The following is a 15,082-nucleotide window of genomic DNA, read 5'->3' on the forward strand; positions in this document are numbered from 1 at the left end:
TAAGGGTGCATTCACATGTATAACTAAATAATGTGCATGTACTATATACAGAGGTTAAACTGGGCCTTTATCCCAACAACCTCCCACTTAAAGGTCCGAAGTGAACCTCTAACCAACTCCCACTAGTCGGATGTAATGCTCATGCTGAGCTTTGCTTAGACTTTTAGTGAGAACGTCTGCAGGGCTGTCTTGTGTTTTGATCTTGGTCAATGTGATTTGACCATCTTCCAGAATCTGTCTAATGAAGTGATATCGCATATCTATATGCTTTGTGCGTAAATGATACATGGCATTCTTAGCTAGATACACAACACTCTGGCTATCACATCCCAAAACTGCAGTATCCATAGACATGCCGAGATCCCATGCAAGTCTGCTCAACCATATAGCTTCCTTAGAAGCTTCAGTAGCTGATACGTATTCAGCTTCAGTGGTACTCAGTGCAACAATGTTCTGTAACTTGGAACACCAAGAAACAGCCCCACTAGTAATTGTAAAGATGTACTCGCTGGTGGACCTATGAGTGTCCAAGTCACCTGCTATGTCTGCATCACAATAACCCTGCAAACTAAGTGCACCCTGCCCATAACAAATACACTTTCTTTGTGTACCCTTGAGGTATCGAAGAATACACTTGACAGCTTCCTAGTGTGTTTTGCCAGGATTTGACATAAACTTGCTAGCAACTTCCACTGCATGAGCAATGTCTGGACGAGTAGCAACTATAGCATACATAAGTGAGCCACAAGTTGATGCATAAGGGACTCCCTTCATAGCATTTACTTCCACGTCATCTTTTGGGCTGTTGGCTTTACTTAGCTTAAGATAAGGAGGTAAGGGTACCCCCAAAGGTTGTTCTGCATTCTATCTCTATGAATCCTCATGCCCAAAATATGCTATGCATTCCCCAAATCTTTGATGGAGAATTTCAGCTGATTTTTGAGAGCATCCAAGCTAGTCTTTCTTTTCCTAGCTAGCAACATATCATCCACATACAAAACAAGTATGATGGGGCTGCCATCTGTATCCTTTTTCATGTACAAGCAATGATCTGCATGGTTGCGTGTAAACTCATGAGATAGCATAAAAGTGTCAAACTTTTTGTACCACTGCCGTGGTGCTTGCTTCATCCCATACAAGCTGCGTTTTAGTTTACACACCATCTGCTCTTTTCCAGGAACTACAAAGCCCTCGGGTTGTTTCATGTAGATTTCCTCATCAATGTCACCATGCAAGAAAGCTGTTTTTACATCCATTTGATACAGCTCTAAGTCCAATACAGCACTGAGAGCAAAGAGCACACGTAGAGTGGTCATCTTCACAACAGGTGAGAAGACCTCTTGGAAGTCAATCCCTTCCTTTTGTGCATACCCTTTGGCAACTATTCTTGCCTTGTACTTGGGTTTCCCATCAACTGTCTTTACTTTGTACACCCATTTGTTTGGAAGTGGCTTCCTTCCCTTGGGCAATGACACAAGATCCCAAGTATCATTTGCATATAGAGATTTAATCTCTTCTTGCATAGCTAGCTCCCACTTACTACTGAATTCACATGACTTGGCCTCTTTGTATGTAAGAGGCTCACCCTCATATATAAGCATCACATAATGCAAGGAGGGGTCAAACCTATATGGTTGCCTTCTTATGCGTGTAGATCTGCGTACCCAATGATCAACATTTTCAGGAATTGGATCTACATTTGGAGGTATATTATTTTCAACATTTATTGGCTGCTGTAAGCCATTTTCAGCATGCTGTTCATGCTGTACAGCACCTTCATTTTCATTTCCAGCACTTGCATTTTCATAATCAGCAAGTCTATCTTGCTGTCCATGACCTCCTTGTGCTCCTATTTGCTATCATCATATGGCTCAAAAATAACTGGCTGATCATCAGTTTCAGCCTGTGGTATAGCACCAAGAGGTTCATTTTCTGAAGTAATAGGTGGCTGCAAACTCTGAAACTTGACCTTTTTCATGTCTTCATTTGAGGCTAAAGTACCTTTCAGCAATTTTGCCTCATTAATCACAACATTATGGTTGCGAATAATTTTCTTGGATTGAGGTAACCACACTTTGTAGCCAAATTCACCCTCATCACATAGCCCATGAAAATGCCTTTGGTGGATTTTGGGTCAAGTTTGTTCCTTAGCTCATCTCTAACATGCACAAAAGTATCACAGCCAAATATGCGTATATGGTCATATGAGGCCGATTTGCCAGACCAAACCTCCTCAGGAATGCCATTATTTAAGGACCTATTTGGAGAGCGGTTGGAAATGTGAACCATGGTTTTGAGAGCCTCTTTCAAAAATTCATGAAGGAGATTAGCAGTGGACAACATGCACCACACTCTTTCACATAGTCCTTTTGGGCTTATACGGCCTAATCTCTTATGCCATAACTCCAAGTGGCTGCAAATTTTAGCAACTGCAAGAAACTTGCCATTCAAGGCTTTATAGTGCAAACAATACAAAGTGCCCTTCTTGGTTTCTTTTGCAATCAGCATGGAATCCTTTTTCACTTTCCACAAACCACTACCAAACAGTATAGTGTAACTATGCAAGGCGAGTTGACCAACAGATAGTAAACTCTTTTTAATGCCAGACACATATCTGACATCTTTCAACACAAGCTTTTACCCAATGTCTAAAGACAAGTGTACAGTGTCAATCCCATCAATACTACAAGCATGGTTATTTCCAAGATACACCTTTCCATAACTGCTTGCATTGAACATAGCAAAACACTCCAAGCAAGGAGTTACATGGAGAGAGGCATCAGAGTCTACAATCCAAGTCTGAGTGACACCATCATCAATTGACAAAAGTGCATCAATCACATCAGCCTTGGTAATCTGCATATCTTGCATGTGACATACAATGGCATCATAATCAACTGTACATAATATATCAACCTTTGTATCTGAAAGCTCCTCTACGACCACACTAGAGGCCACATTGGCCTTTTCCTTGCCTTTGGCTGCCTCAGATGCATCTATCTTATCCTCCTTTTTTTTCTAATCTCGTGCTTTCTTCTTTCTCTCTTGTTCCTTGTAATACTTGCAATTAGGTTTCTTGTGGCCCTTCTGACCACAGTGATAGCAAGTAATGCCACTCTTTTCCTTTCCTTTGCTCTTGCTACTATTTCTCTGTCTTGCATTTGCATTTTTCTTTTCAGCCCTGTCTCTTACATTATAAGCTGAGTTGCTATGTTCTCCACTAGACATACGTCTAATTTCTTCATTCAAGATAGAACCCCTCACCCCATCATATGAGAGATTGGGATTATTGTTGAGTGAAACCACCAAGGTTTCCCAAGAATCAAGCAATGTCATGATAAAAAAGATCGCCCTCAACTTATCATCAAAGTCCAAATTTGCATCTTTGAGCTGATTCAAAATCCTTGTAAATGCACTCAAGTGCTCAGCTGCAAGCTTTGACTCATCCAGTCGCATATTCACCAACTTGCGCATTAAATGCACCTGATTAACAGGTGTGGTGATCTCATAGGTAGTTTTCAGCTTCTCCCATATTACATAACCTGTATCTAAACCCTTAATGTCTGTCAAGATGTCATCAATGACACCCATCTTTATGTAAGCCACAACCTTTTTATTTACTCTGGCCTAATCTGCATCAGACATTAGTGCGGGTTTATCTTCCTGCAAAGCATCCTCACAATCCTTTAGGAACAAAATGCCATGCAAACGGTCTTTCCAAAGGTCAAAGCCATGACCATCAAACCGTTTGATTTCCATCAAACTCTTGATGTTTGAAGTGGAAGAAGTTGCAGCCATTTTATCACAAACACAAGAGTAAATGCCCCTGAAATGCAAAAGCACAAGCTGAACCAGCAAACACCATGCTGTTCTTCCTCAAATAGTAATAAATCTTTGCTGTTTGTACATGAATCAGCCACCACACGGGCAAATACTGCAGAAATTTACCAAATTTTGCACAAAACCCCAAAATTCTAGGTCCAATAGAGCATAAATGTCAGCCAATCTGACACAGTTGAGCAAAATTTCATCAAAATATGAAAAGGCCCAATTTTTTGGGTCCAATGTCAGGAAATTTTACTCGAAAGAGCAAAATTCCAACAAAATTGGCAAAATCTCCAATTTGATTGAGGTCAACACGTACAATGTTTGCAATTTTTGACACAAACGTCATTGCTACGCACAAATAGAATCAAATCTGGGAAAACCCCCAAATTTTCGGGCTCAAATTTGCACAGATTTAAAGACTGTGCTTCCAATGTGTGAACCCCGTCAAAGGAAGGGAATAATTGAGGTTATGAGAAATTCAAAAAAAAAAAAAAAAAAAACGGGGAGGGGGAGGTCTGTTGACCTCGCGTGACTGACAGCCCGTTGATGTCCGTCCCACGCGCGCCTTGTCTCACGCCCATCCATTGGTCCCTGCAGCACATTGCGCCTGCTGCCCCCTACTCGTTGCGCCTATGTATGCTCGCTGTTGCCCGCTAGTCCATGCTGGTCATGCTGGTCAGCAGTTTGTGGCACCTAACTCTAGTTTGGTCACGAAATCTAGCCGACTCCTTGTTGGACACGAACTCCAACCGTCTCCCTGCTTGAGATGAACTCCAGCCGCTTGTACGCCTGGCGATCTTGTACCGTAAGCTTTGATACCAGTTGTTGGAGCTCAGCTGAGAGTGACAGAAGTTCGAGAGGAGTGAGCGTGAGAGTGTGATTGCTGAAGAGAGAGTGTAGAGTGAAAGTACGATTCGATATGAGTGTACCAGTCATTGTGTTGGTACACAAAGAATAAAATGTATTTATACTTGGGACACGTAGGATGCATTCTAGTGGGTTTTTTTTTTTTTTTTTTGGTGGGTGAGTTTTTCAGATTTCTTCCAAGGACTTCTTCATTTGTAACACATACGTATTCAAGTTCAGTATACTCTTGTATGAAGTCATCAAATCAGCCCACATTACACATGCAATTTTTCTACAATGGAAAATACATGTATGTAGAGGCATACCCACCATATCACATGTATACATTCTAAAATGCTATATATGTATGTCATCCCCTCTCAACCCTGGATATTGGTGCCGAAGGAGGGAGAGGAGCTTGATGTCAGTCTTCACGTGGTGCCAAGAACCATGATGATGAAGATGAAGATGAGGATGAAGCACCCTTATTGGAAGAGCAGGGTAGAAGTCACTACCATGATAGCAATAAGAGAGATGCTACATGATTCGCCTTGGGAAGCTTCCATGGTGGTAGAAGAGCAAATCTCCTACCCTACATTGAAATACAAAACCTTGTAAAAGAGATAAGTATTTGCAAAACAAAGGTCAATAGTGAGATGCTCCAAAGCAAAACAAAATGAAAAATGAGAGCTAAATGAAAAAACAATGTAATGAGTGTGTATTTATGAGTGAATGCAGTTATCACGTGCTTCTATATGTGGGTCTTTACCAATGAAACCCTTGACGAGGTGGAGAAAGGGTTCAAGATGGAGGTGTAGAGGATGACTTAGGAATGGATGCAAAGAGTGCAATGGGTGAGGAGCTAGTAGACCAATCAACTAATCCTTCAGGAGTACTAAAAGATATAGGTTGTCGAGATTGTCTACATGCCATATGTCTAGTAGACGTTGGGGCAGGAGTAGATGGGGCAATAGCAAGAGGTGTAGCCCCATTGGATTATCTAGTAGGAGGGGAGGCTGTCCGCATGCCAAATGTCTAGCAGACCTTAGGCTGGAGGAGTAGATGGGGTAGTAGGAGGAGACATAGCCCCAATGGATTGTCTAGTAGGAGGGGATGTAGTCGTAGAGGTTTGTTGAGGCTTCTTAGGAGGAAGACCCAGGGCCTTAGTACGACACTCCTTGCCACATGGACCGATCTCTGGTAGTGTGTGCTTGATCTATTCTTTTTAGGAAGTCATTGCTAGATGGGTTTAGGTTCTTTGGTTCCGTTGGAGAAAGGGATGTCACCCTTTTTGTTAGTTGCCTTCGTGACTTGAGAGGTCTTGCTACCTTTGGTTTTTGCTTGCGAAGAAGAGGCAATCAAACCCCTCTCTAAATAAGAATGTGGGGAGGACTTCATGTGGACTTGATTGTGTGGTCTTGAATAACACAAGAATTGACATTCGAACTCATAGAAGGTTGGCAATCGAGGCAATGAGATGATGCGATGGATGAAGTGGAAATACGAGGCAATGAGATGATGCGATGGATGAAGTGGAAATACTTTTCTTTGAGCTTGTTAAAAAAGAATGTGACTTGATTGTCATCTAACTTTGGTGAGCTACTAGTGGCAAACTCAGTGATGAGTATTGTGAATATTCGGCTAGCTTGACTTTCATGTCATCCCCTTCCTTAATGGAAAATTCTTGAAGCTCAAAATCGAGATGGATAGTTCGAGTGCGATCTCATGCCGCATAGTGGTCAATGAGATGACTCCAACGATCAGATGTGAAGGGAAAATATTGTATTTGAGGGTGGAAGTCAAGAAGCAACCCTTGCATGAGCTCAATATTAGCTATGGCATTGGAGGCTCTCCATTGACAGATGTGATCATGGTGAGCTAGTCGAGGGTTTGGCATAGGCCTTAGACCAACAACTAGGTCCCAAAGATCCTGAAATTCAAGCACTTGTTGCATGAACTTTGACCAAGTGGTGAAATTCGACTCGTTAAAACGAGTCTTATATGTGAAGACATTCTTGGCTGTAGCGACAGGAGTGGTAGTGTTGTAGGATGGGAAAGGTGGGTAGGGTGGGGCAGTGGGCTGAAGTACAATTGGGAATGAATCCCAAAGTGCCCACTATGTATGTGTGAAGTATGCATAGTGGATCCAAAAGTGGGAATGGATTGAGTAGGCATAGATATGGTGATCGCATGAGTATCCCATGGAGGAGGGATAGGGACACGTGGAGCAGAAGGTGGAGATCCTTGTATAGGAGTGACACATGGAGTGTGTGATGGCACACCATAAGCAGAGGATGGAAATCCTTGCATGTGAGAGGCCGAGAGGTGAGTGTTTGGGGGAAGTGAGGGGGATACCCAACACTGTTGTCCTAGGGTAAATAGATGTGCTCACTTGTAGGTGTGGATTCCCCCTAACGATGTACTAGGGTGCAAAGTGACATTCACTTGAGGATAGGTGACATGGGGTGTAGAGAAAGAGAAGAAACTTAGAGGAGTAGAGATGGAAGACCCAACTCCTAGTGTACTAGATGCAAAAGTGGAGTGCAATCCTAGATTACTGAATGCAAAAGAAAGAGATTTGGGAGATGTGGGTGGGACGGTAGGAAAGTGTGAAAGAGAAGTGCCAACTCCATGCTCAAAAGAAGTAGAAGATATAGTTCTAGGTATACTTATAGATGCATATCTATGTCTAGACTCCTCGATTAAAATTGACATATTGAAAATTATTTGGATCTTGCATACCAAAAGGAGAAATAGGAGAGGGTTTTGATCCATATGACTCAAAGGGTTTATATGAACTTGACACTGGGCTTGGTTGAGTCGAAGAAGATGGTTTGCCTATTGTCCCAAATGCCGTATGTCCTCCTTGATGGCAGGGGTGGCCAGCCTCACCTGGGTCTGAATTTCGTAGGAAAGTTGGTAGGAGGGAGGTAAGTTGGACCATACTTGGTGTGCATGAATTTATCAAACTCCTCATTTGTCATGAAGCTAGGAAAAGGAGAAGAAAGTGAAGGTGAAGTGTCATCTTCCTTGTCAAGTTCATAATACCTCCTTAGGGCCTCGAGTGATGGAGAAGCTTGATAAGATATCTTGGGATCTCAAGAGGAAGGAGTTTGAGACATTGTGAAATGGTTACGTGTGAACAAAACCAAGCATCCACAATACCATAGGATACTCTTTAAAAGAGTACCGGCTTTGATATATGTGAAAATTTACCAGGGTTTGCACTGAGAAAACTTAGAATGTACAAACACAATTAAAACACAATAACTCAAGCAGTTATGCAAACCCTAAACACAAAACATAATACGCAAAACACAAAAAAACAAACACAAACAGAGAAGAGAGAGAACTCTTAAGTGAATGAATGAATGCTATAAATGAAGGAAAGAATGTAAGTTGTATAGCAGCAAACTCCTGCATTTTGAGGCAGGGAAGCAGTGTGCAGCAGAAGAGATGTTTAGGGCCAGCAGGATTGATCACTAGGGCAGAAACAGCAGCATTTTGCCTCTATGGAGGTCAGGGATGGAGAAGACATGGCTTGGTGACAGGGTGGTCACTAAGCTGAAGTGTGGAGTTGTGGGATAGATGCAATATGAAATTTGGCTTCCCTAGATCCTTTGAATAGGGTTGGGTAGTATGAATGCTCAACGAGACTTTGAGTTTGTTTTTATGGGGCTGTATGAATTGGCCAGTAATTGAGGGTTGATTGAACTAATTTTTTTGTAGTTTATGAGGGGGACTTTACTCGCTGATTTCAGCATTTTCTCTGTTTTCTCCATTGCTGGAGTATTTGGTGAAGTGTATTTGTTGCAAGGCATTTAAAGAATTCCCCTGAGTTCTGATGGCTGGCTACAAGTTTGATCTATGATTAGATAGGAAGCATTGACGTCTTTTGTCAGTATTAAAGCAGCCATTACATGTCAGGTGTCTGGAACATCTTGTTTCTAAGTCAAATTTCTTGAAATAACGAGCTTCTTTTCTTGCAGTATTATGATATTAGAAAGGAATGCACTGGGAATCTGTGCTACGATTTTTCAAACATGGAGACTTTTCTCAATCAGAAATCAGTAAAAGAGGCTTTGGGAGTTGGTAGGAGGAAGTTCGTCTCATGCAGTCCATTGGTTTATGAAATGATGCTGGTTGATTGGATGCGAAATCTGGAAACTGGTATACCAGCATTACTTGAAGATGGAATCAAGCTCCTTGTCTATGCAGGAGAATACGATCTCATCTGCAATTGGTTAGGTAAAATTTTCTCTTTATTTTTGTTTCAAGTATTGCCTTATAGTTGCTTTAAATATTGGCCCACAAAAAGAGCAATCTTGATGACTTTATTGTTATGGGATTCAAGTGTCAGAATGTTTGGGATGTAACATACCTAAGGTCAATGGCTTATTTGGCCCTCGAATCTGCTGCATGTGAGTCATAATGTCAGTTAATCATACAGTATATGTTAGTGTCAAGCAGCCGCAAGTTTAAGCCGAGGTTTAGACTAACCTCAGGCACCCTGAAACTGTCAGTGGTCAATTTCAACTACCAAAGTATACGCATCCTGCAGTGGGACTGTGCATCGAAATGTAATGTTTTGAAGCTCAATGGTTACGTCCATTGTGACTGAGCTGTTATCTAGCATACCACCGGCTTTTCACACCATGTTATGCGTATTCATTTTTCTTTTATTACAGGCAACTCGAGGTGGGTTTCTGCTATTGAATGGTCTGGTAAACAGAGCTATTCAATGGCCCCGTCTAAACCTTTCACTGTTGATGGTGAGGAGGCTGGAATTGTTACAAATTATGGTCCACTTACTTTTCTCAAGGTAATATTATGATGCTTTATTTTATGCTTGGTGTGTTCAACTCTTCATTTATAGATCATTGTCTTTGGGCTTTTGTGTGATGTCAATATACTTTTATCAGGTCCATGATGCTGGCCATATGGTACCTATGGATCAACCTATGGCATCTCTAGAGATGATTAAGCGGTTCACACGGGCAAGTTCATTGGATGCTGATTCACAGGAACTGCTGAAGCAAGTGACAACAGATGGTGGGACTATGTCTCATTAAAGTAACACAATGCTCCTTTTGAATCTGCACCAGGAAGATTGATGGCACCAGATTTGTCTGTAAATAGTCCATAAACACGCATGTATATTTCTACACCTTTGTATGTATAGGAGTCTTTTTTTGATGGTAACTTGGAAGTAATAAGCCTAATCCTCATGCAACTTTTCCACTGAAATCTGGCATGTTAGAAAAGTGAACTTAACTGCTATGCTATATGTAGATGGAGGAGCTTATGCTCTCTTCCGTTTTGGCCATCTTATGACCATAAGTCATTCCTAGCAATGTTTCAAACAACAAAAGTTAATAGGTACATGTTTTGAGTAATTGTAATGCATATTTTGTCTACATATGGAGTGGGTTTGGTAACATAAGTTGAATCAGGATACTTTGAAGGTTTTATAGTGAAACTGGCCTCTGAAAAATCAATAGGCAATGAACTATTTTTTGCAAATCCTAAACATGAATAGAGAAACAAAACAACAATGGAGCTAGAATGCCGTTATACTCGGACATGAAGAAATGTTGATCCCAAGGTTTGGCCCCTCTCGTGGTATTTCTTATCAATACTGAATTGCGTGTATAATAGTTACTTCGCTTAAAAATCCTTGGCCATTAGCTTTCCAAAATCAGCCCTTTGTAGGCCAATCCAATATAATCACTCACTGATTTGCAATGCTCAAGTACCTATCTCTAGTTGCTCTCATGGATGGAGATTGAGGACACCAGATCCAAATGAAGCTTGGATCTATAGATGTTTTAGCAAAGTTAAGCCTCCTTGTCCTTTGATGATTGTGTATACTTACTAGTAATATATACTTTTAAATGTATAGATCACATTTCATTTTGTTGGGATATACTTGTTTCAATAAATAATCAATAAGATGCTCTTTTTATGGAGCACTTCATGACAATGGTATACATGAGCATTTGATCTCTAGATGTAGAAGGGTTAATCAAAAGTCTCGAAGGGTTGCCCCTCATTTTTGCATGTGGAAGTTTTGTGACAAAACTGTCTCTCGGTGAATGCTCCAAGGTCTTCTCCTTTCTATGGGCAAGGCTATAGAATCCTATTATTAGAGAGAGTGGAGTTTTTGTCCCCTACTTAAAGCTTCTCTCACTCATTCCTATTGGCTTTGGCAATGGTAATCGAATCTACATGAGGAATAAGTAACTAATTAAGATGCCCCTCATTTTTGCATGTGGAAGTTGTGCGACAAAACTCTCTCTTGGTGAATGCTCCAAGGTCTTCTCCTTTCTATGGGCAAGGCTCTAGAATCCTATTATAAGAGAGTGGAGTTTTTGTCCCCTACTTAAAGCTTCTCTAGCTCATTCCTATTGGCTTTGGCAATGGTAATCGAATCTACATGAGGAATAAGTAACTAATTAAGATGTAGCATGATGATTGCTTGGGTCCTCTCACCATCTTCTGCCTCCTTTGGATTAGGTGTTAATGGTTTGTGTATGTTTGACAATAGGCAGATAGCCTTTTTTCCATTACCTTATATTGTACTTTATGAATATTTACCATAGGTGGAATCATCACCACCGTTGAAATGTCTACTTTGCATCTTAAAGTCATAATTGGGCATGATTGAAGGAGGTCTTTCAATTGCAATAAGCAATGGTAGTGTCGAGTCCTCTTTGGAGAGTAGCCTAAGTGAATGCAACAATAAAAATGATCATGCTTATAGAATAATGGAATGCAAGATAAGATGCTTAATGTATGCTCAAAGTATCTTTTTGCTTTGCGTATTCAATTCATAATTGGCCATGATTGAAGGATGTATTTTGAGATTGCAATAAGTAATGGTAGAGTCTACTACTCTTACAAGAGTGGCCTAAGCAGAAGCAACAAGAAAAATGACCAAGATTAGAGGAAAACTAGCAAATGAAAGGCTTGACAAATAGTTATAGAGAGTACAACACTTAATGTATGTATATGCCCTTATATTGACCTCATACAGATGTGGAAGAAGGTGAGTACTGTGGATAGAACCATCCTTGTATCACTTTATGAGCAATCAAAATAATCTCAATTCTTCTCTAATTTGATGTGCAGTACTGTGGATAGAACCATCCTTGTATCACTTTATGAGCAATCAAAATAATCTCAATTCTTCTCTAATTTGATGTGCACTCTTGTTTCTTTCCTCAATGTCTATTTGCGCCATAATTTTACAATGCTATGTGCCCTTCTCTCCATAGTTGAAGCACTTGTTGGCAGTCCACAAAGTATCAGTGTACTCTAGTGTTTTAGAATTGCTTCGTTCCATCCACACTACATGTTTGCTATGTTCTTACCACCATTGAAATATTTCTTTTAGTCTTTTGCTAGTCTTTATAGCTGATGATAGATCCTTGGAAATGAATCAGCTTAGGTTCGCAAATCATCGTGATACTTTTGTATTTGTTCTTCCATGTTAAGGTCCTTGTAAAAGCTTGTGTAGTAAGGCATCCCAAAACATTTTGTTGTACTCCAATGGCATCAATAGTTTCCATGCAATCTTCACTTCCAGCTAACAAGAGTTAATGGGTCACGTATGGCAAAATTCGTGCTTGAAAGATAGTTAATCTGTTTGTGCCTTTCCCTAAATATTTAAAAAAAAAGTCAAATTGCTTGACAAAAGACAATGGTTTTAATTTTTATGCATACCTCCAAAGTCTCAAAATTTACCGGTTGTCTACCTTTTCATAATCTTTTCTTTGTCCTTAGAAGTGAGGTGTCATGCACAAGTCGCTACAAGAAACTAGGATGACTTGAATTACCAATTTTTTGATCATTAGTTTCAACCATGGGTGTTGAATTTGCATTATCACGAGTAATAACATGCTAAATCGGGTCACATCCTAGCTTGAAAGCCTAGTTGGGTGGACACATTTAGGTACATCCTATTGGATGGGCTAGTTTACATTTTTGCAAACACATTCCCTTGCAAATCTATTAGATTACCATTGCTAGGGCATTGCCCAATCTATTGGCTACCATATCTTAAAACACAAACCCTTCAAAAGACATGGTGGTTTAATTGCACGCTATACTTGCAAAAGTTATTACAATGTCCATGAAGTTCAATACCCAATACAAGAGTGGTCAATTGAATCGAAAGACTTTGCACTCATGAGATCATGTTTGTTGTCCGATAATAAATTGAAGGGAATGAGCCCTAAAGTGGAAGCATGGAGAGAGAGAGCAAGAGAGAGAGAGAGAGGACCTCCAACGGTCACAATGTGTGATCGGCCTTCCCTTTATTCAAATGTTACTGAAAGAATAAAGAATGAAGTGACAGTGATGGGCGTCTGCCACATGTAGTGTACATGTGTGCAGTTATGCAAGTATTGAGTGTAACCAATACATGGGCGACTAGGCAGCAAAGGTACCTTTACTCCCCCAACCCCCCCCCCCCCCCCCCCCCCAACAAACAACCTCCCACTTAAAGGCGAATGTGCCCCTAGTGAGGAGAGAACAAGAAAAAGAGGTGGCAAATTATAAATGTACATAAGTACAATAAGATGAGAAAAGACGTCATCTCATCCAATGCCCATCAACTTTCTAAGGAAGGAAAAATGCTCCACTGAGAGACTTTTAGTGAGCAGATCTACAATATTTTGGTTAGTTGATATCTTAACAAACTCAATGGACTCATTCTCCAATGACCTCTCAAATATAGTAGTAACACATCTCAATGTGCTTCATCTTTGCATGGAAGATCAGATTCTTGGCCAACTAAATGGCACTCATAGAATTCGAATGCAATGTAGGGACCACATCAGTAATGCCAAGGTCTGCCACCAGAAGGCCTAACTAGAGAGCCTCCTTGCAAGCCTCAATGGCTACAATATACTTTGCCTCCGTAGGAGAGAGGACAACCAAGAGACAATACCTCTCCAACAAAGGTGAAGACATAGCCAAAGGTGGATTTTCTAGCGTCTGCATGTCTTGCATAATTAGAGTTAGTGTATCCCATGACTCTTGTATCCTAGCCACCATAATAGATGTACATAGCTGCTATGTCCTTGAGGTACCTCATGGTACTCTTGATAGCATCCTAATGCCGTCTATTAGGTGTAGCCATATAGCATGTAATAACTCCCACTGCAAATGCTATGTCAGGACGAGTGGCTATCATAGCATACATCAAAGTGCCCACTACGAATGCATAAGGGATCGTGGCCATCTCAACCTTCTGCTCATTAGTAGACTACAGACAATTGGCCTGACTAACCTTCATGTGAGAAGGTAAAGGATAGCCAATAGGCTTAACATCCTACAAATGAAATTGCTCAAGGATCTTCTGGATGTACTCTTGTGACAAGTAGAGGAGCCCCTTAAGAGGGATCAAGCATAATGCACATCCCAAGAATATATGAGACTTGTCCCATGTCCTTCATCTCAAGGCTCTTCTTGAGTAAATCTTTCAAGGCATCTAGCTCATCATGAGCACTTCGGCAATCAACATATCATCTACGTAGAGGATCAAAATAATATTGCGGCCATCATGAGCCTTCTTCGTATATAAACACAGATCCATATCACTGCGGGAATATCCTTGTGAATGCATAAATACATCAAACTTGTGATACCATCCCCTAGGTGCCTGTTTAAGGCCATAAAGGCTCTTTTTCAATCTATACACTAGGTGTTCCTTGCCATGTTCTACAAAGCCCTTAGGTTGCTCCATGTAAATCTCATCATGCAAGTCTCCATGAAGAAAAGCCGTCTTGACATCCAGTTGATAAAGATCCAAGTCAAGCACAATAACCAAAGCTAGTACCAAGCATATGGTAGTCATCTTCACAACAAGAAAAAAAACTTCATCAAAGTCTACACCATGTTTTTGCTTGAAGCCTTTAGCAACTAATTTGGCCTTGTATCCTGGCTTGGGGCGTCCCAGGGGCACTTTTCAACTTGTACACCCACTTGCACGGCAAAGCATGCTTGCCACTAGTAGGTAAATAAATGAAATCCCACACATGATTTTTTTGCAGTGAGTCATACTTTGACTGTGTGGCCCTCTCCCAAGAGTGACTATCACCTCTGCGCATGGCCTCATCTCACAAGTAAGAGACTCACCAGTATTTGTCACCATAACATAATCCATAGAGGACTCAAACCACACAGGTTGTTGTTTATCTCTAGTAGATCGCCTCAAGATAAGTTGTGGGGCCCGTAGATCCTATGGAGCATTAGGAACTTGGGCCATTGTTGCAGGCTGTCTAGCTAGTTGTACAATAGCAGGATGCTCCTCTTGAAATATCACCATGCATACCTCAAGACATTCCTAGATTGTTTATGCATTTTCTCATTGTGGAAAACAACATTATGGTTGTGGATCATC

General features: G+C 40.8%; 1 protein-coding gene across 1 annotated transcript in view; it reads left to right on the forward strand.

Annotated features, from left to right (window-relative positions):
* The window catches only part of LOC148030775 (serine carboxypeptidase-like), a 34,227-nt gene extending 24,157 nt beyond the window's left edge, over positions 1-10,070 (forward strand). The window contains exons 7-9 of the mRNA XM_087684285.1: positions 8,664-8,922; positions 9,363-9,496; positions 9,597-10,070. Coding sequence (XP_087540411.1) covers positions 8,664-8,922; positions 9,363-9,496; positions 9,597-9,746 — 543 coding nt within the window. The 3' untranslated portion in view covers positions 9,747-10,070. The remainder of the gene's footprint in view (positions 1-8,663; positions 8,923-9,362; positions 9,497-9,596) is intronic.
* Positions 10,071-15,082: the final 5,012 nt, after the last annotated feature.

Source organism: Lygodium microphyllum, chromosome 9 (genome assembly GCF_053477565.2).
Source record: "Lygodium microphyllum isolate KBCC chromosome 9, Lygodium_microphyllum_v1.1.10, whole genome shotgun sequence".
NCBI classification, from domain to species: Eukaryota; Viridiplantae; Streptophyta; class Polypodiopsida; order Schizaeales; family Lygodiaceae; genus Lygodium; species Lygodium microphyllum.